This window comes from Primulina huaijiensis, chromosome 5 (assembly GCF_012295235.1).
Source record: "Primulina huaijiensis isolate GDHJ02 chromosome 5, ASM1229523v2, whole genome shotgun sequence".
Taxonomy (NCBI): Eukaryota; Viridiplantae; Streptophyta; class Magnoliopsida; order Lamiales; family Gesneriaceae; genus Primulina; species Primulina huaijiensis.
In genome coordinates this window covers 22,902,260-22,924,104 of record NC_133310.1, presented here as the reverse complement: position 1 = coordinate 22,924,104, position 21,845 = coordinate 22,902,260, and the positions used below count along the sequence as shown (strand labels likewise).

At 35.9% G+C, this 21,845-nt stretch overlaps 4 protein-coding genes across 8 annotated transcripts; 1 reads left to right on the top strand and 3 right to left on the bottom strand.

Moving 5' to 3' along the window:
• The first annotated feature begins 911 nt into the window (after positions 1–911).
• On the top strand, positions 912–5,728 carry LOC140977296 (prolycopene isomerase, chloroplastic-like). Of its 4 annotated transcripts, none has more exons than XR_012175395.1 (13): positions 913–1,589; positions 2,687–2,893; positions 2,975–3,074; positions 3,577–3,659; positions 3,777–3,833; positions 3,903–4,055; positions 4,148–4,226; positions 4,319–4,467; positions 4,549–4,683; positions 4,793–4,906; positions 5,023–5,167; positions 5,258–5,366; positions 5,467–5,728. XR_012175395.1 is itself a non-coding variant. In XM_073441991.1 (13 exons), exons 1-13 carry the CDS (start codon positions 1,068–1,070, stop codon positions 5,538–5,540), a joined length of 1,893 nt encoding a protein of 630 aa, XP_073298092.1. In that variant the 5' UTR covers positions 915–1,067; the 3' UTR covers positions 5,541–5,728. The 4 variants fall into 4 exon arrangements, 3 of the variants coding, with proteins under 3 accessions (XP_073298093.1, XP_073298092.1, XP_073298094.1); XM_073441991.1 differs by having other exon boundaries at positions 915–1,589; positions 5,057–5,167; XM_073441993.1 differs by lacking the exon at positions 913–1,589 and adding an exon at positions 1,812–2,189 and having other exon boundaries at positions 5,057–5,167.
• A 379-nt stretch (positions 5,729–6,107) lies between these two features.
• Positions 6,108–9,706, bottom strand: LOC140977297 (calcium-dependent protein kinase 20-like). The gene is made up of 7 exons (XM_073441994.1): positions 8,338–9,706; positions 7,884–8,027; positions 7,622–7,774; positions 7,101–7,216; positions 6,758–6,925; positions 6,355–6,579; positions 6,108–6,279 (listed from the first exon to the last, which is right to left on the bottom strand). The coding sequence occupies exons 1-7, from the start codon at positions 9,257–9,259 to the stop codon at positions 6,199–6,201; spliced, it is 1,809 nt and encodes a 602-aa protein (XP_073298095.1). The 5' UTR covers positions 9,260–9,706; the 3' UTR covers positions 6,108–6,198.
• A 2,614-nt stretch (positions 9,707–12,320) lies between these two features.
• LOC140977295 (transcription factor E2FA-like) lies at positions 12,321–18,115 on the bottom strand. Of its 2 annotated transcripts, XM_073441990.1 has the most exons (15): positions 17,512–18,115; positions 16,444–16,685; positions 15,782–15,962; positions 15,514–15,567; positions 15,345–15,430; positions 15,180–15,268; positions 15,007–15,061; positions 14,753–14,805; positions 14,613–14,663; positions 14,474–14,522; positions 13,871–13,936; positions 13,714–13,790; positions 13,389–13,620; positions 12,909–12,975; positions 12,321–12,823 (listed from the first exon to the last, which is right to left on the bottom strand). In XM_073441990.1, the coding sequence occupies exons 2-15, from the start codon at positions 16,681–16,683 to the stop codon at positions 12,684–12,686; spliced, it is 1,440 nt and encodes a 479-aa protein (XP_073298091.1). In that variant the 5' UTR covers positions 16,684–16,685; positions 17,512–18,115; the 3' UTR covers positions 12,321–12,683. The 2 variants fall into 2 exon arrangements, with proteins under 2 accessions (XP_073298091.1, XP_073298089.1); XM_073441988.1 differs by lacking the exon at positions 17,512–18,115 and having other exon boundaries at positions 16,444–16,866.
• Positions 18,116–18,751: 636 nt separating this feature from the next.
• LOC140977294 (NDR1/HIN1-like protein 3) lies at positions 18,752–19,698 on the bottom strand. Its single transcript, XM_073441987.1, has one exon. It carries the CDS (start codon positions 19,598–19,600, stop codon positions 18,875–18,877), a length of 726 nt encoding a protein of 241 aa, XP_073298088.1. The 5' UTR covers positions 19,601–19,698; the 3' UTR covers positions 18,752–18,874.
• Between the last annotated feature and the right edge of the window lie 2,147 nt (positions 19,699–21,845).

The window sequence follows — 21,845 nt, the reverse complement described above, 5'->3', positions numbered from 1 at the left end:
TCAATTCCAAAGGCCTCTCTTTAAATTCTTAAAGCGAAAGAATTATTTTCATGATAAATCACAAATATGTGACAAAAACTTTCGTTTTCTAAACAATAAATTAATCATTTATTTGGGTGATTGAAAATGACACTCCACATTAATTAATTTCTAATTTCCAATATAATCTAATCTAATATATAAAAAGAGGCCAGGTACCAAGAAGCATGACACGTTTAGTGTGAAAAAAAGACTACGTGTAACTTAAACATTATTATATTAATATATATAAAATTTTGATACGATGTTCAAGTCACTCAACTATTAAATACGACGAAACATGTCCAAATTATATATTATCAAAATAATAGATTTGAAGATGAACATAAGAAATGAATAATATATTAAATTATATATGATTGTATATATGCATAATTTATACATTGGTAAAAACTTGTATGAGACGGTCTCACGGGTCGTATTTGTGAGACGGATCTCTTATTTGGGTTATCCATGAAAAAATATTACTTTTTATGGTAAGAGTATTACTTTTTATTGTGAATATCGATAGGGTTGACCCGTCTCACAGATTAAGATCTGTGAGACGGTCTCACATGAGACCTACTCTTATACATATCTTTGTGGTGCGAATTTCAGATAGGGTTGGGTTAAGCCAATCGTGAACGGATGGGTAATGCAAATGCGAGATGAAAGGGTTCAAAATAGAATGAGAAAAAAATATTAATATTTTTTAAAATTAATGGCAGATTCTATATAATATTTTTAAAATAATTTATTAAAATTATTAGGCAGAGTCTATATGAATGATATAATTATTTATTATTTTTAAAATTAAACAATTCAAAAGAGCAACTAAATAATTTTTATGAGTGGTGATTCAAATATATATTTATCTCTAACCTTAATAACATGGAATATGTATCCTCCATTCATCCCTTAATCTCCCGCGATTCGATTCGATTCTCTCGCAAAAACCTGCTCTCATAATAGTAGGCAATGCAAGTGGCTGAACGAACCCAACATCGATCTCGTGCTCCAAATATCCAGTGACCTCGTAATTTCAAGAAATGGGATCGGTCTGGGCTCTGACAAGTCGAACGCCAACTATGGATATCTTGGATTTTGGGTTTTCGAATTCTCACCGGTTCAGCACTAACAGCAAGAGTAATCCTTTGTTCGGCTTTGGCGACCAAAAACCAAGAAACCTATGCCAGAATGCATTCCGTTTTAACTCGTTGAAGACCCAGAATTGCTGTGATCACCAGCTTCATAAGTTGAAATTTGGGGGTGGGATGGCTGAACAGATGAAAAGATTCTACCTTTTTAGGTTAAAAGCAGGCGTAGACGTAGATAAAACAATGGAAGATGTGGGTAGTCTTGTTGGTGATGCAAATAGTTCTTTTTATGACGCCATTGTTATAGGTTCTGGAATTGGTGGATTGGTGGCAGCTACTCAGCTGGCTGTGAAAGGTGCCAAAGTCTTGGTTCTGGAGAAGTACGTGATTCCTGGGGGAAGCTCTGGGTTTTACCAGAGGGATGGATTCACTTTTGATGTTGGTTCATCAGTGATGTTTGGTTTCAGTGATAAGGTTAGTTTATCACTGAATGACGTCTCCTCATTCAAAGGTTTTGAGCTGTTTTTTCTTGGATAATTTAGTTCTATGCTAACCTGAGGTTGCTCCATTTGTGTGGATGATCAATTCAATATAGTCTAAGAATCCAAGTAGTAATCATCCACTCTAATATACAACGCCGCCAAATGTTAACGGGATTGCGATTGATGTTGTAAGTAGTTCTCCTTTTAGATTTATCTTTGATTTAAGGCTATTATTAGTTATAACTTATAATTTCTATTGAAGGCGTAACAGATTGGTCTACCAGATTTTCAAATCATATAAATATTGAGTGTTGTAACTGGCAGTCGGAATGCCACTTTGTTGGCAACACTTTTGGTCCACTTTCATGCAAAAGAATTACAGAATATTTCTTGTTAGCATTTAAGGCAGCGGCCTACTTAAACATAGTTATTTGGCTAAGACTCGGATGAATTCTGAGTCTAAAACTTCCAGAAGATGGAAGATGTGAACATCCAAATTTAGAGATGCAGGCTACTTTTCACATGCTTGTCTTCTAATGAAGAACGTGATGAAATGGAAAGAGTTTTGGCATGGTTTTTCTTATGCTATCTGGTGAGAACTTATTGCTGGATGTGAGATTGAGAGATTAGATATAAACCTACTTATAATGAAAAGAAAACGTAAATTTGTTTGCAATGATATTTGGAAAAAAAAAGTCTTTATACTGCAGAAAAGCTGGTAAAATTTGGTTCCAGGATGAAATATTTAACTGTGAGATCATAAATCTTGTCCTATTTGGTGGTTGACTAGATTGAAGTGTGAGAACTTGTCTCTTTAGTTTCGATGGTTATATACCATAACTGTATATTCTATGCAGCTTCATATCAAATTATAATCGTTGAGTTGAATGTGTCCTTGTTTCTTCAATTATGTTCTGTGGTATGACAATTATCTTGTAATTAAAATATTTTCCTAGAACAGATTGGGTTGACTTGAAGTTTGATGCCCTTACTAATGTATGGAAATTGTCTTGGAATTAAAATATGCTTAAGCATGGATTCAAAAAAACACCTGCTTAAGCATAGTAAATATATATTATATATTTTCAGGGGAATCTTAACTTGATTACTCAAGCACTGGAAGCTGTTGGATGTAAGATGCAAGTGATACCTGATCCTACCACTGTTCACTATCATTTACCCAACAGCCTTTCCATCCAAGTACACAAAGAGTATGACAAATTTATTGCGGAACTTGTCAGTAAATTTCCCCACGAGAAAGAGGGGATTCTTAAATTTTATGGTGACTGCTGGAAGGTTTGTTTTGCTTAACGTGATTTCTTTCTACTCTTGTTTATGCTACAACTGGCCTTGATAGCTTGAACATCTATTGGGTAGATTTTCAATGCGTTAAATTCACTGGAATTGAAATCCTTGGAGGAGCCAATCTACCTGTTTGGACAATTTTTTAAGAAGCCACTTGAATGCTTGACTCTAGGTAAAAATACTTATTGCCCTACTGTTAATTATTTTAAGTCCGTTAGATATCATAAGGCATATTGTTGTCGGATGTTTGAATTGCAGAATTTTCTGTATCATTTTTTATCACTAGTTACTAGATCTTGTAAACCTATGAATTTTGTAACTAATAATACAGGTGCCTCTAAAATGGTGTCAGATGAACTACTCGGTGTCCTTGTCTTTCTGTTTTGTGTCTTTAAGGAGGAACAGCTAATTAATGATTTGATAATATTACTTCTAACCATCAGTTCAATCATTAAGAATGAGTAATAACTATTCATCAATCATATTCAAAGCGTATGGGGTGGTTATAGAATATTTTGTACTTGTACCATATCACATTGAACAAATCAAGGAAAAGCTGGACATCTTGAAGTCAGTCATTCCTTTTTCTTTTGTTTATGTCGTTAAATTTGTGCCATAAGCTGCAGAGGTCATATTACATCTTATATGGATCATGCTTTTGATATTCATCTCAGCTTACTATCTGCCCCAGAATGCGGGTAACATAGCTCGAAAGTACATCAACGATCCCGAGTTGCTGTCCTTTATTGATGCAGAGGTATATCCTTTACTCCTTTTTTATATTTGCCAGTACTTTATTTTGTAGAGTTGTTGGTCTGCCAAACAATGGCAGTTTGTTCGTTATTATTCAATACGGATTTTGTATTTTTTGCAGTGTTTTATAGTCAGCACTGTTAATGCTATGCAGACACCAATTATCAACGCAGCCATGGTAATCTGGTTTATCACATATTTGTCCATGTTCCTTTTGGCTCACGTCCTGATTTCTTAATGTTGTCAGGTTTTGTGTGACAGACATTTCGGGGGAATCAACTATCCTGTTGGAGGAGTTGGAGAAATCGCTAAGTCATTAGCAAAAGGCTTGGTTAACCAGGGGAGTGAGATACTATACAAGGCAAATGTAACAAATATAATAATCGAAAATGGAAAAGCAGTGAGTGTAACAGCTCCCCGAGTCCCTTGTTACTGTGTTTGGCATTTTAAGATCTGTAAGAATGAAAAAACATCTTGTTCCCCTTTTTGCAGGTGGGGGTGAATCTGTCAGATGGGAGGCAATTCTTTGCAAAGACCATAATATCGAATGCTACTAGATGGGATACATTTGGTTTGTTCCCATGAACTCGGTTCAACCATTTCTTGAAGTGCTTGCCTTTTTCTTTGACACGGAATCATGTTACTGTGAATTTATTTTAATAGGCAAGCTCTTAAAACTGGAAGATTTGCCGGAAGAAGAAGCAAGATTTCAAAGATCATATATTAAAGCTCCATCGTTTTTGTCTATACATATGGGAGTTAAAGCTCATGTTTTGCCACCAAATACTGACTGTCACCATTTTGTCCTTGAGGTAAAATGTTGATTTCAGAGCTCTGAATGGGGAATTACTTCATTGTTATTTTTATCCCGATTCATGATACTCGATTTGTAGGATGATTGGAAAAATTTAGAAGAACCTTATGGAAGTGTATTTTTGAGCATCCCAACCGTTCTTGATGCATCGTTGGCTCCAGAAGGAAACCACATTCTTCACATTTTCACAACTTCTTCCATAGAAGACTGGGAGGTGTTATTTACTTAATCTACCACTAGTAAAAGCTTCATCCTTTTCATATATTTAATTTAATGTGTTCGCTTTACCCGTGAAATATAACAGGTTAACCATTTTGTCTCAGGGCGTATCTCGGAAAGTCTACGAGACAAAGAAGGAACTTGTGTCCGAAAAAATAATAAGCAGGCTTGAGAAAAAATTGTTCCCAGGGATCAAGTCATCGATTGTTTTTATGGAGGTATGAAAATATCCTCTCACAAATTCACGTACTTAGCAAGTTCGATTTTCGAGAGCTCAAATGAATAGAGCACTTGATTTTCATTCAAGATCTTGTCAGAAATCTGGACACTTCAGGTTCCATATGAGGCGTTGCTTCCAAATATGACAGGTAGGGACACCTAAGACACATAGGCGATACCTGGCTCGGGATAGTGGCACATATGGTCCAATGCCTCGTGGTACTCCAAAGGGATTATTAGGAATGCCATTTAACACAACTGTAAGCAAATTATCCTTTCATTCATCCCACCTCCTTCTCGAGGGGAACAATGGTATGTAAATTTACTTTTTCTTGTTATGGAGCTTGTAGGCCGTAGAGGGTCTGTATTGTGTGGGCGATAGTTGCTTTCCAGGTCAAGGCGTTATAGCCGTTGCTTTTTCTGGAGTAATGTGTGCACATCGAGTAGCAGCTGATATAGGTAAAATGGATTGGAAGCATGTACTGGAGGAGTTAAATTTGTCAAAACTGTACTTCTCTATTCTATATAAATGAACTTGTGTTTTCTGGACTTCTCGTAGGATTTGAGAAGAAAAATATCGTACTTGATGTCGCTCTTCTTCGATTACTTGGTTGGTTAAGGACATTTGCATGAGAGGTTCAACAGGTAGGCGTCGGGTGCACATGGACGAGAATGACAACCTCTATGATTACTAAGGGATATCTGTGTGCTTGGAAGTTCTGGGGACATGTGATGTGTGAGGCGTGTCGATGGTGGCTGTTTAGCCTGTTTGTATGACCTGTCCATCTTGTCTATAATCACAATATAAACTCTCTTTTTCATTCTTGATCGCTATTAGATTTGGAGAAGGTCAAAATGTGAAGTTATATTAACTGATTCATGGCCAATAACAATATTCAGTTATCTCAAATGAGAGTAAAAAAGCACAAGATTGAATAATCAGTCAATCTTACCGTAGAATGCCTTCTTCGATCAGCTTCAAAGGTGTGAAGAGCAACTGAAAATAGAATCCGATGATGGGGGGGGGGGGGGGGGGNCATGGCTCAGACCTTATAAATTAGGAAAATTAAATGGAGTTGCAGGTCAACAATTTCAGAAAGCAACCTTTGCAAAGAAAAAAAAACTAAAAGGACAGCGTGAAGCTCATGTTCCTGATCTAAAATCCAACCTGATCTTTACAACAAAATGCATCAAAATTTTCCTTCTCATATCAAAAAGCAAAATTTACACAAGTAACGAACATGAATGTTTCAAGGATTATTCTACTTACTAGTACCATTTAGCCCCATCATTAGACCGTTTTGAGTCCCTTCTTTCCAAAACCAGTGTCTTGCATCATGGCCACGAATTCACTGTAGTCAATCCGACCATCCTGAAAAAGGTGTAAAACTGGTAGCACAATCTTTTCTTCCAAATGTTAAAGTTCATATTCAAGAAAATAATATACATTATCCTGATCAACTTCGCATATTATTTCTTCCAGGTGAACATCTCCTAGACCAAATTGCTCACAAGCCAGTTGGAGCTCATCCCGTGTGATATAACCACCGCCGTCTTTGTCAAAATACGAAAAAGCTGCAAACAAGTGATCTTCTCTCTGAACTTTGTTTAGATTCAGCATCGCTGCTACAAATTCTCCATAATCTATGGTTCCACTATTATCAATATCAGCCTGAATTATCAAGGAAATAAAAGGTGTTACGATGTTGACTGGTAGAGATTTTCTTGATGTCATATCCCTTATTTAGGAAATCTTCTGAGGATTAGTCATTCTCCAAATATTCATTGTTTTTGATTATTTGTAATGATTAAAGAACGAAATTTCTCGCAGATAAATAATCTGTACTTACAGCTTGCATCAGGCCAACTATTTCAGTCTCTTTCAGATCGGCACCAACTCTTTCCAAACCGTTTTTCAGTTCTTCGAGAGTGATCTGTCCACTGTTATCTGCATCTATCATTTTAAATAGTTCCTTTAGCCCAGCAATCTCCTCCTCTGAGAGACTCTCAGCTATAACCTATTGATGAGAGTGTCAATTTGTAAAAAGTAGAAAAAATAATCGTGGCTCTCTTTTAGGACGAAAAATACTTGCAGATTTTTATGTAACTGATGTCTGGTAAATTCAAAACGATCTATATTTTTTTTTTGCTACAGGTGGGCTGTAAAACAATGAAAAAACTGCAATAAAATACCCTGATGGCTATCTTCTTGAGTTTATTCATGGCAGAAAATTGCTTCAAACGAGAGAGAACAGCTGAATCAAGAGGCTTATCTGGAGCTTCGCCATCAACTTGTACCCATGGATGGCCTGCACAAATGTATTGTGTCTATAAAATTCATTCAGAATTTGAATTCATTCATCCTTAAGCAGTCAAAAAACAACAGCTCACAGGCTCTATCAAATCTTACTCAAAATATGCAGACTTATGAGGAAGCTTATACACAATAAATCCTTTCAATTGTCGAACAGAAGAGGTTAATGCTAACAAATCTCGGTCGAAACTCATGCAAGTTTCTAGTCTATTGCATGCATTTTCCTTCAGAATGATAAGCCTTGTCAACACCATCAACAATTACTTATGCATAACGTGGTCAACTCTTAATTAATTCTTCAGGTCTTCTATGATACTGTATTTTTACTACAGAACAGCAGTAGTAACTAGGAGGTGTTATATTATAAGGCTGTTCATAAATGCACATGTGGTATACTCACAAAGAACTTGATAGGCTGATAGCCGCATCTTGGGATCTCGCACAAGCATTTTTCTGACTAGATCTTTTGCACTTTCGGATATATCAGGCCAAGGATCTGATATAAAGTCGAGCTCCCCCTTCAGAACCTGCTCGAATATTCCTTGTTCCGATTCTAATCCAGAACACAAGATTTCAAGCAAAGAATCAGATAACTGCTAGTTTCAAGCATAATAAATATATATGAAATGAAAAAACAAGAAATAAGGAGAAAAATTGCTTACCATCCCAAAATGGTGGAACTCCACACAGCAAAATGTAAATAATAACTCCTGCACTCCAGACATCACATTCTGGGCCATAGTGCTTCCTTAACACCTCGGGGGCTACATAGTACGGGCTCCCAACCACATCAGAAAATGTTTCACCTGACAAATTATATTTTTCAAACCTAATCAGGGCAGAGAAAAAAGGACTAAAATACAAAAAATAGGTAGACAGAGAGAGGGATTCTCTAGCTAATTTTGAAAATTCATGCATTTCTGCTGAATCATCCGAGGTCATGTAAAATTATTAACAAAGGTTAATGATAAGGTTATACAAAATTCCATCTTCACTTAATGCACAAAATCACTATAATGGCCATTTTGTGAGGTCAACAGCAGAACTATTCGTTACTCAGATACATATATTTAAGTAAACAAACCAAAATTAGATAAAAGCTTCATTCATGAGTACCAGGTTTAAAAAACATTGAAAGCCCAAAGTCAATGGTCTTAAGAGGTGACTCCTCTTGCTCGTTCACGAAAAGAAAATTCTCAGGTTTCAAGTCTCTATGCATAACCCCCAAGGAATGACACGCTTCCACAACACCAACTATTATCCTGGCAAGCTCCGCGGCCTTTCTTTCTGTATAATGGCCCCTTTGTATGATCCTGTCAAATAGTTCTCCTCCCGCACAAAGCTCCATTACAACATGAACAGCCATGGCATCCTCATAAGCTCCTACAATAGATATTACATTAGGATGTCCAGCCAAGTGGTGCATTATCTGAATTTCTCTCCTAACATCCTCCACATCCTCCTCTGTAGTTAACTTCCTCTTTGGAATAGATTTGCAGGCAAACTCTTTGTTGGTTACCTTATCCACACATAAATATGTTGTTCCAAATTGCCCTTGTCCTAACTTCTTCCCTAAACTATATATCTCTTTTAGATTTTCTGTTTTTCGTTGTAAAACTGATTCAACTTGCAGTCCTACACTCGACACTCTCTTGATATGAGTAGGCTTATTATGTTTCGTCCCATCTTTCGGCTTGTTACTGGCGTCATTAGTATTTGTATTACTATGATCACCGGCCTTCACCTCTGGATTTACCAGATTTTGGGGATCCACGAAGTAAGCTTCCTCAGCTGCAATTTTAATTGGCGTTGGCGGGGCGCTTTGTACACAAGACTGACAGGAATCAGAGATTTTGATCTCTGGACTCACTGGGCTGTCACTGTTTTTATTGACATTCTTGTTTTTAGCACTGCTGGCTTCTTGTTCTTGATTTGGAGGCGGAAGGGTCTCCGGCTGCCGAGTTTTCCACACGGCAGCTGTCACGGATTGTAAGAAGCCTTTTTCGCCCAAGTTTGGACCTACACATGTATTCCCCATCAAATACTGGATAACCTCAAATAATACCTAACCCTCTCGAATGTAACCATCCAAACATTCCCTTGTTGATCTCGTTCACAGCAATGTAGCCACAAAGGTTTCAACCATCAATATCAGATCAACACAACCTTAATCTAAAAACCCTCAAACAATTCAACCCAAAAAGACGATCTTGGCTATGTAACAGAGAAACAACCCCAAAAATCACAATCTTTTGATGAATGAAATTGAAGCCAGGAAAGCAAAATATTTCTGAAGCAATACAATACGATATTAATCTTGAAGAAGAAACCACCCAATAATTTGCAGTACCGTAAACGAATGCAACTTTAAAGCCTGCGCGACAATGAATCACGAACAACAAAAGAATATCATCAATGATTATAAGAATCTGGGAATGCAGACGAACGCGTATATATCATTATATGTGTAAGGAAACATGGATTAAAAAACAAAAACATAAAAGATCAACAGAAAAATGAATGGAAGAATCGAAGAAGTGAGAATGTAAGAAGTGAGTTGTTGAGTCAGCTCGGCAGGAAACATCAATGGATCGATTCGTTTGATTGGTTTTGGATTCTCAGAAGGAGAAGAAGAAGTTGAAAAGAAAATTTTCGACGTAAATAAATGCATGGGGTGGCAAGCTTCCAGATTTCTCATAGCATTTACCGAAAATTATATAAAAATTAGTAATAAAAAGAAAATTATACACTAAATTTGTAAATAAAAATATATATTTCAATCAAATCATAATTTCGTTGGTGAACAGTATATTTGTGAATCACGTTAACTTAAATATGAAAGAAACATTTACATGTACATATTAATAATATTTTGGAAACTAAAATTAATTGGAGAAGTGTGGAAATGGAGTTAGTAAAAGTAAGTACCAAATTATCTTATTTATTTATCGAATTAATGGTAATTCTAGTAGTTTTATGTAAATATTGTGTGCTTCACAGTCGTTTTTCTCGTTATAATTGTTAATATATTATATGTGTAATTAAATTAAGTAATATATAAGTTCTTTAGAATTTATAAAATATTAAGAATTTGAGTAGGTATCTTGTGAGACGGTCTCACGAATCTTTATCTTTGAGACGGGTCAACCCTATCGATATTCATAATAAAAAGTAATATTCTTAGCATAAAAAGTAATACTTTTTCATGGATGACCCAAATAAGAGATCCGTCTCACAAAATACGATTCGTGAGACCTTCTCACACAAGTTTTTGCCTAAGAATTTTTAGGAAAAGAATGTTTTTAATTATTTATAATGACTTTTTGTTAGTGCTTCTTGTTGCAGCACATATAAAGGTAATTATATTACATGTGTATGGTAAGTGTGCACGTGCAATGGAAGGGGCACTAAAATGTTTTATATTCGCTCGTCATATATATTGAATGTTATTTGACTTAAATTGCTCGTATTAGGTTTTCACTACAATCATTGTTTGTATGTAATTAAGCAATTTCTTCAAAATTAAAATTAAGGCATAATTTCAAAGGTCAAGGCTGAAAATTATTCAAATAATTCAATGACAGTACTATATATAATCATTATTTACACGAGAAATCTGATTTTTTTTAGTTGGGATGAGAATTATTATAAAAGGATATCAAATTTGATATCTCGTCTCAAATTTGAGATCTTGGTGTCATAAATTGAGTTATAAATAATATAGAAATTTGATTTTCAATGGCTTATTCTCTTATATATGAACTATTCGGGGATTCGAATTATAATGAGGACTTATTCAATTTCGAAATCTAATTTTTTTTAAAAAATATAAATCAAAAATAAGGAGCAGCTCATTCCCATGCAAATGAAACTAGTATTTACACGTAAAGATAAAAAGGGTTAAATTACCTGTCGAGAAGCTCCAAATTCAATCAAGAATGGCTCAGGCGGGACTTCTTCCTCGGACTTGGTTCTCACCGTGCCTCTAAAAAACGGAGCCATCAGAACCATAGTTCGCCGGAGAGGGGACGGCTTTCACCAAGTCAAAGTTTCGGGCAAAAACGTTGGATGCTTCGTAACATCGTTTTTCGCAATATTTCAGTGATATATCGGCGATATATCGGTGAAACGTGTCGAAGAAACAGAACGGTTTCTATCCGATTTTTTGATATTTTATGTGGCTTGTTTTAAGTATTTATATTTTTATGTTTTTGTGTTGTTCTTAACTTTCCTAATTAATTCATTATTTCTTCATATAAGTTCAGAACATAAAATTAAAATTATGACAGCATCTACTTAAAAATAGTAAACTATTTAATTAATTTATTCATATATATTTATGATAGAATATTATTAATGCTAGTAATATTTGTGATATTTTACTAATTTCTGAAATTTTTTAATTTTTTTTATAAATTCGTGACCCTTCCAAAACCGTTTAGCGACTTGACATTAGATCTGGAACAGTGGTTACCGCGACGAACACTGCTACCATTCCGACGAACCATGATCAGAAGATAACCCCGCACCCTAACCGGCTCTACCTCCGGAGACCCGCGGCTGAGCTGCACGGCAACATGGTGGGCCAGATGACCAGGTTCCCACCCGACGAATCGCCCACGATGAAAGCCCGATCAAAGTCAACCCCTCAATTCGCCAACCATTCGTCATCATCACCGCTGTTCAATAGAAGCGTCAGGTTTCGGAGCCACTCAACGGAGCTTACAGCATAGTCCACGCGGCGAAGCCTCCAAAATATTTAATTAAGTTTTTGGACCAGTTTTTTTTTTTTTTTTTCAGAGTAAGTTTTGTGTGTGATAAATAATTGTAAATTAACTAAAAATAAAATTTGTAATTGTAATACATCGTAAAGATAATAAGAAAAAGAAAAATAATTTAATACTTTGAAAATTTGAGGTGTAAATGAATACAATAATTTATAAGTTATCAAATTTAAATTTTCAAGAATTGAAGGGGCTGCCCAAAAGAGAGACAAACAGATTTCAGCAGCGAAGGAAACATGCGGTCTAATATTATTATTATATTATTTTTAATTATAAACGTAGAACGGATAGAGTTTGATTTCTGAAGAGAATTGCAATTAAGAGTAATTTGGGTGACCTTTTTTGAATTTAATTTCCAGTCGAAGCTTTGCTGCCCGCTGAAGTTTCCGATAAATGTATAATTCCATCATTTCATGACATGGAATTGTTGAAAATGAACAATTATTCACCTTTGAACTATAGAAGGGCAAGTAACTCCATCCTTAGCTGTAAAAAGAAGGCCTTGACATCTGTATTGGCTCCTTGTTTTGCAGTTCATTACGTAAATCCATTGCCAATCAACCAAATGCCTTCAAACGGCTGTAGATGAGAATCAGCGGTGCAGAATGAAACAGTCTGTGCCTTTTATCATCTGAATTTGACACGGTTCTGTTTGTCGGATAAATAAAACAAAGCCGATCATCTGGGGGGCAAATTGACCCTAGGTGGTACATCAGCTGTACCAGATGATGATGGTTGGGTCGGTAGCGTTGATGAACCAGCTGCAGCTATATTCAACTCCTCGTGAAGTATATCCATCCCATTCCAATCGATACCCGCTGTCCATATAAGAATACAAAGCATTAAAAAGTGGTTTAGATATTAGAAGCACAGAAACTATAACAAGCCTGTGGAGAACAACACAATCTGTCTTCCACATGTCTGTGATGCTGACATCTGCATCTGATAGAAGCCAATAGTCTGTTTCATCCTATGAAAATAAACATGAGTTCAGGATGGATAACAGTTGCACAAACATGGTAATGTAAAAAAAGTCAAACTGAAATAGGAAGTAATACACAAGTCTCAGTGGTTTAACAATCAAAATCCACAAAGATTCATCAACATTTTTGCTCGAGATGGCAGATTTCAGACACTTGTGATGCTAACAGAGTATAAGTGAAACAACCTTACAAAACAACACCTGGACATCAAACAAGAATAAAAAAATAAAAAGAAAAAAAGAACGGGAGAAGACTAAAGAAAATTTGTACCTTAAACAGAAGAGTGTATAGCAAGTAGACACCCTTTAACATATAGGGTAAGTTTAATTTGTCGGGGGGTACTTAGTCAAATACATACTTATTTAACAAGGTAAGATTTGAACATCCAGAAAACACTTACGCCAACGCTTGATGGGACTATCTTTGTCATTCTTCCAGCGAATTCTTGTGAAGCAACAAAAATAGAATCAAATCCTTGATTATCTTGTGCCGCAGCTTCAATTTCTGGGCAATTGTTTGGCAAGCAGGTCCTCTGCATTGTTGGATTTTCATTTGAGCCAGAAATTGAAGCAATGGGAAAGCTTGTTGATCGTTCAACTCCATTCATATCGTCAAATTTTTCCTCGAATTGGCTTGACCAAAATGAAAATATTTTGGAATGTTACAGATGATAAAGGAATAAGTTTACCATTAATTTTCATGACTGGTTAAGTCTAAAATGATACCTGACAAGGTAAACATCAATAGGACCCATTGTACTTCTGAGTATAATTCTGTATCTTCTCTGGGGATAATCAACAGCCTAAAGACGAAAGTATAGTTTGAACAAATGACTAAGAAGAATCAGTAGTAAAGCTCATATAAGATCCATTCTACCTATACCTCGTCAGGATCCGGAACTTCCAGAGTGGTTCCATGCGGAGCTTTGATTGCTATGAGGGTTTCATTCTGTCACGAAACATAAAGTTAAAATGCAGGAGAGATGACGGGACAATCCTAGTCAATGCATCTGTCAATAAAGGTATCTGAATATTCTTCTATATTTTTTCACTCGAACTTAAAATGTTGCATAAAAACAATTACAAAGAACGGTACAACCAAAATTTCCCGGTACATTGAACCTACCAAGACCAAAAACTAATAAAAAATTTCCACCAACGCTCCTATCAAAGTACAACATAGAACATCTTATGCTCCAAACTCACAGAAGGAACTAAAAATAGCAAAAAACCAAACTAAACTCGAATAATGACGATGAGATAACAACTTTCTGTGCGGAAATGGTTGACAATTGATGACAATGACTGACAGGTCAGTGATCAAAAAGATTTTGTCACCCCTCTGGAATCCACGAGAAACAAAGACTTATTCAACTCAACAACTTCTAAACGTTGATATAGAAATCTCACACCCTCCTTTATTCGAGTCATCTTATTTATATATACAGAGTAACATAAAAGCACCATTGGAGGACAAGAAATGAACCTGGAAGCAGGGTAAACCTTTAATGTCATCTTCGGTTACAAAAAGCCATCTAAACCCCCAAAGTGAAATAACATTAGTAAACTAGAAAATCATTGAAGTCGAGTCGAATAACAGAATTTAAAGCTATCCAGACAATTACTTTTGATTGTGTTCATCCTCGCTCAAACATCTTAATTTTTCCTGCATTTGCCTGCAACATGATGAAAATTGAGAAGTAAGTATGTATCATAGCAGACAACAGCAGCGCCATATTGCTTCTAAACATTCGGATTTTATCACCTTGTTCGTTCATCTAAACTTCTTTCCTCCATGGACAGGTTTTCAATTTCTGCCTGCAAACATAAGCAAGACAAATGACATAGCTAATGCATCAATCTACTCAAAATAGTAGAATCCTCAAAAGTAATTTTTGAAGTGATGATAAAAGGAAATTATCATGGGAATGTCAGTTCATGCTTGGTCATGCTTAAACTTGAAAGGCATAGAGAACAAACAAGAGTACTTTCTATAAAAACCAGTCTTTATACACATACCTGCAAAAGAGTGGCATCCTCGTCTGCTTCTCCGGGTTTCAAATTATCAAGTCCCCTAGAAAGCAATATATTGAATTTTCATTAAGATCTACTACTCGGTGCCATCCCCTATTTGGATTATAACACAGGGTCAAAAAGCTCAAGATGTATCTTTAGATGTAATTCATCCTTACTTCCAGTGGATTCTGTTTTTAAGCTTTTTTTCTATAAGACCAATCCCTTCAAGGACATTGGTTATGTCATATATCCTTCTCTTCTGAACCTGTAACACATATTTTCATTTGAATTATCTGGATCACATTATAACATACATACTCATGCATCTACCAGTTGATCACCTGTAAAGTGTCAGCAGCTTTGTTCAGATCAAGTTCACCATCTTCTGCATGCTTTATTATGTTTATGAACTTTTTTGTCAGAAGACCTAAGAAACATCAGAAGTAGTTGTCAGTATTAATCGTGAAGTTATGTATTAATATTCAAACTGATGCAGAGTGATGTAATTACTCAAGGAGCTATCATAGCGGCAACTGCTAGCAGGAGTAAGAGGAGATGGAGCATCTGCAAATTTATGTCATGATACCATTATTCAGATAATAGACAAGTAAATTGTGCAGAGTGCAGACCTAAAGGCATCAGAGCAATGACCATATATCGATTTACAGATTTGTTTTTGGAACATCAACACAGTCAATAATTTGGTTCATTCAAGAACAATGTAGTCCATGATAACGATGCTAAATTAACTTATCACAAAACTACAAGAGTGTCTCACCAATATTGGAAATGGAGGTTGAAGGCATAGATCTGTTGTTTTTGGTGACTTTTGACCGTCCATTGAGCCTTCCTCCTTTAGCAGATACAGGTGTACGGAAGGGACTGTTAGCTACATCACTTGTTGTCCACTCATTAGACACCGCTTCATTTTTCCCACTCACATTCTTCCTTTTCAAAGGCTGTGAAATGACAATTTGGGAAAATATGGATCAGCTCCTCAAAAGACATTTAACCAAATCGATTCGAATAGGAAGACATGGAAAATAATGTTAATGATTGGGGTGGATATTTTCATTGATTCGCTTTTGCTTATATAATATATAATAGAAGATAAAACATCCAATAGGATTGAACAAGAGGCTAGCACATTTTAGCAATGAGACTTTCAAAATAATCGAACCCGACTTTGATCAATAGAGTATCAATACTCTCGTCGTTTCACTCATGTATATCACAGATCTAACCACCCATGAGTTAACAATTTGTCGAGCTATCGTCATGCTCGATTATATAAAGAACTCGCGAACAATAATAAAACTCAATTAATTAAATTATATTCAGGAATTAATAGCACGGTCAAAATCCAAAAACCAAAAATCGACAACCAACAACACAAGCAAAGTTAAAACGAAAAAATTAGCAATGGAAACGAGAACCGACGGTAGACTTGACAACAACCGCATCCGGGAGCTGATCAGCCGCGGAGACGGCCGAGGCGGCGGCGCGCGCAGGTGTGGAAAAGTGGTGGTAGTCATCCGGCTGAGTAAACGGCGGCTTCATGGACGCGAAGGGGAGGTGTCTCCTGATCGCAGTCGGCGGCGTCAGCTGCAGTGGGAAGATCCGCCCATTCTCCGCGGCCGTGGCTGGAGGCGTCGCCGCCGCGTCACGGGGTCCAGCCATTTCTGTCCAATTAAATGAAACGAATTAGTATAGTTGGATGGGATTTGGGAATCGGAGCGAAGAGGGAAAATGAGGGTTTTTATATGGGAGAAAGTATTTGGCGTGGGGGCCTGGGGGAAGTAGAAAACGAGGAAAGGGAGGGAATTTTTGGTTCGGATGGTGTGGAGGGAAGTGGAGAGAATGAAATGAATCATTCCCCTGGGTTTTGCACTTCAGTCCGTTCAGTTGGGATTTATTGTATATCTGCCCCTCTTCACCAAATCTTTCAACTTATTTGCATAATAATTTCAAAAATGGCAATCTACAAGTAATGCGGCTGAGTAAATTTGGTCAAGATCTTTGTATTAAAATTGTTGCTTTTTTTTTTTTCCCTTTTCAAAATTCACAAATTTAATAGGATCGAGTTTTAAGATTTCGCGACTTTGATATCCTATGAGACGAAATATTCTATTTTGGTCACTCGTGAAAAGTATTACTTTTTATGGTTAAAATATTACTTTTAATTATAAATATGGACAAAATTGACATGTCTCATTAATAAAAATCTATGAGTCTGTCTCAAATTATACTCACTCTTAGTTTATAACCCATATGGTCGTGCTTTTTCAATGGATTTAACTTATACATACTAATATGTAATATAAATTCACGATTTTGAATATTCAAATGAATAAATTCATCTATATTATTATTATTTGATGATCATATAATAAAATCTTTATGACATGCTGTTACAGCAATCATAGTCCTAAGACATAAATTATCCGTTTATTTATTTGCCGCTCTATATTATTTGGTCAATAATAATAGCTAAAGAAGAACACAAACCGAAATGAGTGGCGGCAGGCTGAGGCTGAGCGAGGTGGGAATTGTGCTGATTATAATCTTCGCAATCTCACTTGTGATGCTACTCGCCCAGCTCTTCTATGTCTCATGGCGGCGTCACGGTGGCGGCGGAGACTACTTCTCCCAGCATTCGTCCTCAGACTCGTCCTTCTCGTCCAAAGAGCTTCTCCCCAAGTCTATGTATGCTCCAGATGCTGCCGGTGACCTCAATTCTAATCCGCTACCGGAGATGGAGGTCAACGATGTTGACCTTTTGAAGATTCATGGCGTGTTTCTGTTCACCATTAAAGAAGAGGAGGGGGAACTTACGGAATCACCTTCCGCGGAGGAGGTTAAGAAGATCGATGATGGTGGTAGGAGCAGGATGACCTTGCATGAGGGTTTCGAGGTAGCGGAAGAGCCGCCGGAGACAGAAGAGGCGGCGTCTGTGGTGGAGATCGACGATCGCTACTGGATTGATACGACCCCGTTTTCGACCCCCTGTGATTCGTCTATGTATTCCACTCCCTCGGCTTCACCTGTTCACGAGGTTGTCAACGGTTGGTCTGTGGAAGTAAACCGGCGTCTCTTTTGTGATCAGTAGGGTAAACGTCCATCGCTGGGGTATGTTTTTTTTTTAAAAAAAAAATTTTATTTGTATTTTTGTGAATATTAGCCAAAGGTGAAGATGACATTTAAACTTGAAATTAACATTTCCCCGCTGTGAAAATTAGTTGTAAATGACTAAATTTTGTGGTTTGTACTGATATTGGCTTCAATATTTCCAGTGAAAAATGAAAATAATTTTCATTTCCATTTAATTACCCAATAACATACTAATTATCATCATTTTGATTATTGTATTATCCCAAATCTCGCAATATTATATTGCGTGAAATAATATCTTATAATTTAGAATATTAAATTATCTAATATCCGATCTGTAGGTGTTTGCTCATCACAATTTTTATATAAAGAGAATTTTCTCAATAAATACGGCAAAGGAGAGTACATATTTGTACCTTTTTACAAAAGAAAAGCAATGGATAAAACAAATTCCTAAACAATTATTAATCAATGATCATAGAGTCAAGAACCAATCAACTTATATTGTTCGATCAAACAACTCCAAAGGGACCCACCCAACCAACACCAAAACAGATAAACCTTTGCTTAGTACTGAAGCCAGGGACATCTCAACCGGTTAATTTTTAAAACTGATCAATTAGATTGCAAAGATTATAAAATCTTTATCAAACAAACATATGAATTCATTAGAGATTGTGGAAAAGATGAACAAGCAGCCGAATTCATGTAGTAATGACGATGATACATAGTAAAAAAATGAATGGAATTATGGAAGAAATCAACGCCAATCAAAATCACACCTCTTCGATTCGTAACTCACAGATGCTGTTCCGTTGGAGCTCAAAGGGATTCTCAAATCGCAATCAATCTTGGGCTTGACTTTCGTAGATTTCACGAACCAAAATTTCAACCTGATCCTTAGGTAAAGCTTTACATCGACGCCGAATGCGCCGGATTCCTTGTCATCGTTGTAGTTCAAGGTCTCTTTACTCCCAAGCAGAACCAGGTTCTGCCCCTTGAAATCGGCATTCAGCGAATTGGTGCTCTTCTTATCCTGATAAAAAGGCGTCAATTCCACGGTGGAGAATCTCTGCCCCTGGTAAAACGCACGTGCTTCGATCTGATCGTAGTAGATCCCGATTCTCTTGTTAGGGTTGCGAACTGTCAGGTTAAGCGCGAGATTGTAATGCAGCGTGGTGCCATTCAGGTTGAATTCGGTGAGCGAGGCGTCGGTGGCGTAGAACTTGACGGTGTTGGGTCGGAAAATCAGCCAGCAGATGAAGACGAAAATGCCGACGATTATAAGAATGGTGATTATGATCTGAAATATGCAGGTGCATATACAGTTCATGATGCAGCTGCAGCAGCAAGTGAAGGGGTTGCAGCAGCACCCGCCTCCGCCGCCGCCGCCGCGACGTCCGGGTCGGTGGTAGGACTTCGCCGGCGGCGGAATTGATGGGCCGTAGTATGCGCCGTTGAGATGGGGCTGTTTGGTTTCACCCATTTGTTTCAGATTGAGAAAGAAACTTGAATTCAAACAGATACAGATCTCTAGGGTTTGGGATTGGATTGATTGGGGAATGTAAGTTGTAACGTCTATATATGTATATGTAGAAGCGTATCTACTATCTATCTGCGCGTGGGGTGATCGTGTGGGCTTGGGCCAACGGAAAATTTGTAAAACGCGATATTTGATTGCTCACGTTCCCATGGGGAATAAATTACATTTCCTTAAAAAACCAGAATTTGATTATTTTTTTATTTAAATAATAAGAGTAGGTCGTTGTCACGTATCTTTATTCGTGAGACGGGTCAACACTGTCTATATTTACAATAAAAATTAATATTTTTGGTATAAAAAGCAATATATTTTCATATATGATAAAAATATGCGATTCGTATCACAAAATCGACATATGAGATCGTATCACATGAGTTTTTTTTTGAATAAATAATAGTCTGGTTTCTCAACGTTGTGTATTAGTCATTTAATCTAATAATTATAACTAGTAACCAAGCACACACAACGCGTATGTAGTATAATACATGAATATTGTCGTTTTTAAAAAAAATAAATGAATGAATAAGATTATAGTTTATAGCATTAATAAATTTTTGTCCATAAATTACTAGTTAGCAATAATTATTTTCAGGGTTATACATATAATTCGACATTGATGTAATCAAATAGGACCAATACAGTTTCTATAACATGCTACACCAATGTTGGATCAAAACAGTTTTTATAACATGCTACACCAATGTTGGATGAAAACAGTTTTTATAACATGCTAAAGCTTTATAATATGGTAAAGATACATTTAAAAAATAATAAAAATATTGATTTTTATAAAAATAAGAGTTTAGGTGGTGATATTCGATTAGCTTAGAGTAGGTTGTCGTGGTTGAGCATGGAGGCGCTTCCTAGTTTCCTAGTATCTAAAAATTTGACTTTAAAATTTTCTCAAACAATATGTATTTGATAAATTGACCTTAAAAAAATAAAATAAAAATTCCACCTAATTATTTTCATTTTTTCATGAGTATAATTAATTTTTTTTTTATCCAAGTGATAATTTTAAAGCTTTGAAATAAATAACACCTTTCCAAAATTATTGCGAGTGCCTTAAAATTGAGATTATTCTTTTAATTCATCTATCAACTATCATGACCTTTTGTAGGTCAAACAAAATAGGTAGATATTTGTTGTCATTTTAATATTGATATAGTTTCAACGGGAAATTAGCTTTCAGTCTTCAGCCGTCGATTTTTTTTGTGTTCAATCCCTGGGTATTTTTTTAGTACCACATTTCCACATGAAGTGTACCACATTTTGTATGACATAGTACCACAATTTTGTGGGTAGGGAGTGAACCCAAAGAAATATTTTGATTGGTGATTTTTCACCAACTTCCCCTAGTTTCAACATGACTTAATTGAACCATCCGAGTGAAAAAAAATAAAAAAAATATGAAAATCCTAAATGATAAAAGATGATAAAGGAGGTAGGGGCCGAAACAGGCCGTAAATTAACGATTATGCCTACATTTTATCCAATCATGTGTCACAAAATAGGTCGATAATAAGTTGTAGAATTGTTTTTAAACTCAATCTAAGGCTACATTTTATCCAATTCAAATATGAGATTACAGCAAAGCAAATTAAAGGTGGGTTGCTATGTATGAAAATATTATTTTTACTCGAAAAGATGGGATCGGAAATATCAGAATATAGAAAAACAAGTAGGGTTTATGCTAAGGACGTCACCAAAAAACTATATGTATTAGGGTAGGTAATGGTAGTGTAAGCTTTCCAACAAATTATTCAACTTCCATTCTCATATATATTTGATTAATTTGGGTGGTATTCAATAATTCACCTATATATCACCTACACAACATATAACTTTAGTGGTAAAAGATTCGTGAACGATCTACCTAATTTATCAGCTATAAAATTAGATAATTAAAAATATATTTTATTTCATATTTTACATTCACAAGAAAATGTAAAATCTATGTTTTTTTTTAAAAACAAATTTATGTTTTTTTAAGTCCAAATATTAAATAAAACGGGACATATATTTAATTTGTAGGTGCTTAAACCAAAATAATTCAGTATTTTTTATATTCTTTTTCTAGAAGAAAGCGTAAAAAGTTTCTCTCTCGAGGCATTTGATTCACCCCCGCCCCACTAGAATGGAAATAGTATAAACTTAAAACTCTTTTTTTTTTAAAAAAAAAAAAAAA

Coding starts and splice junctions, on each gene's coding strand:
- LOC140977296 (XM_073441991.1), top strand. CDS start 1,068: ATGGGATCGGTCTGGGCTCTGACAAGTCGAACGCCAACTATGGATATC. Junction 3,834..3,902: donor CAATTATCAACGCAGCCATG/GTAATCTGGTTT, acceptor TAATGTTGTCAG/GTTTTGTGTGACAGACATTT. Junction 5,168..5,257: donor GAATGCCATTTAACACAACT/GTAAGCAAATTA, acceptor TGGAGCTTGTAG/GCCGTAGAGGGTCTGTATTG.
- LOC140977297 (XM_073441994.1), bottom strand. CDS start 9,259: ATGGGGAATACATGTGTAGGTCCAAACTTGGGCGAAAAAGGCTTCTTA. Junction 8,028..8,337: donor TTCAATGTTTTTTAAACCTG/GTACTCATGAAT, acceptor ATAATTTGTCAG/GTGAAACATTTTCTGATGTG. Junction 6,926..7,100: donor TCAAGAAGATAGCCATCAGG/GTATTTTATTGC, acceptor TCTCATCAATAG/GTTATAGCTGAGAGTCTCTC.
- LOC140977295 (XM_073441990.1), bottom strand. CDS start 16,683: ATGGCTGGACCCCGTGACGCGGCGGCGACGCCTCCAGCCACGGCCGCG. Junction 15,963..16,443: donor CGGTTGTTGTCAAGTCTACC/GTCGGTTCTCGT, acceptor GTCATTTCACAG/CCTTTGAAAAGGAAGAATGT. Junction 13,791..13,870: donor AAGTTCCGGATCCTGACGAG/GTATAGGTAGAA, acceptor TTTCGTCTTTAG/GCTGTTGATTATCCCCAGAG.
- LOC140977294 (XM_073441987.1), bottom strand. CDS start 19,600: ATGGGTGAAACCAAACAGCCCCATCTCAACGGCGCATACTACGGCCCA.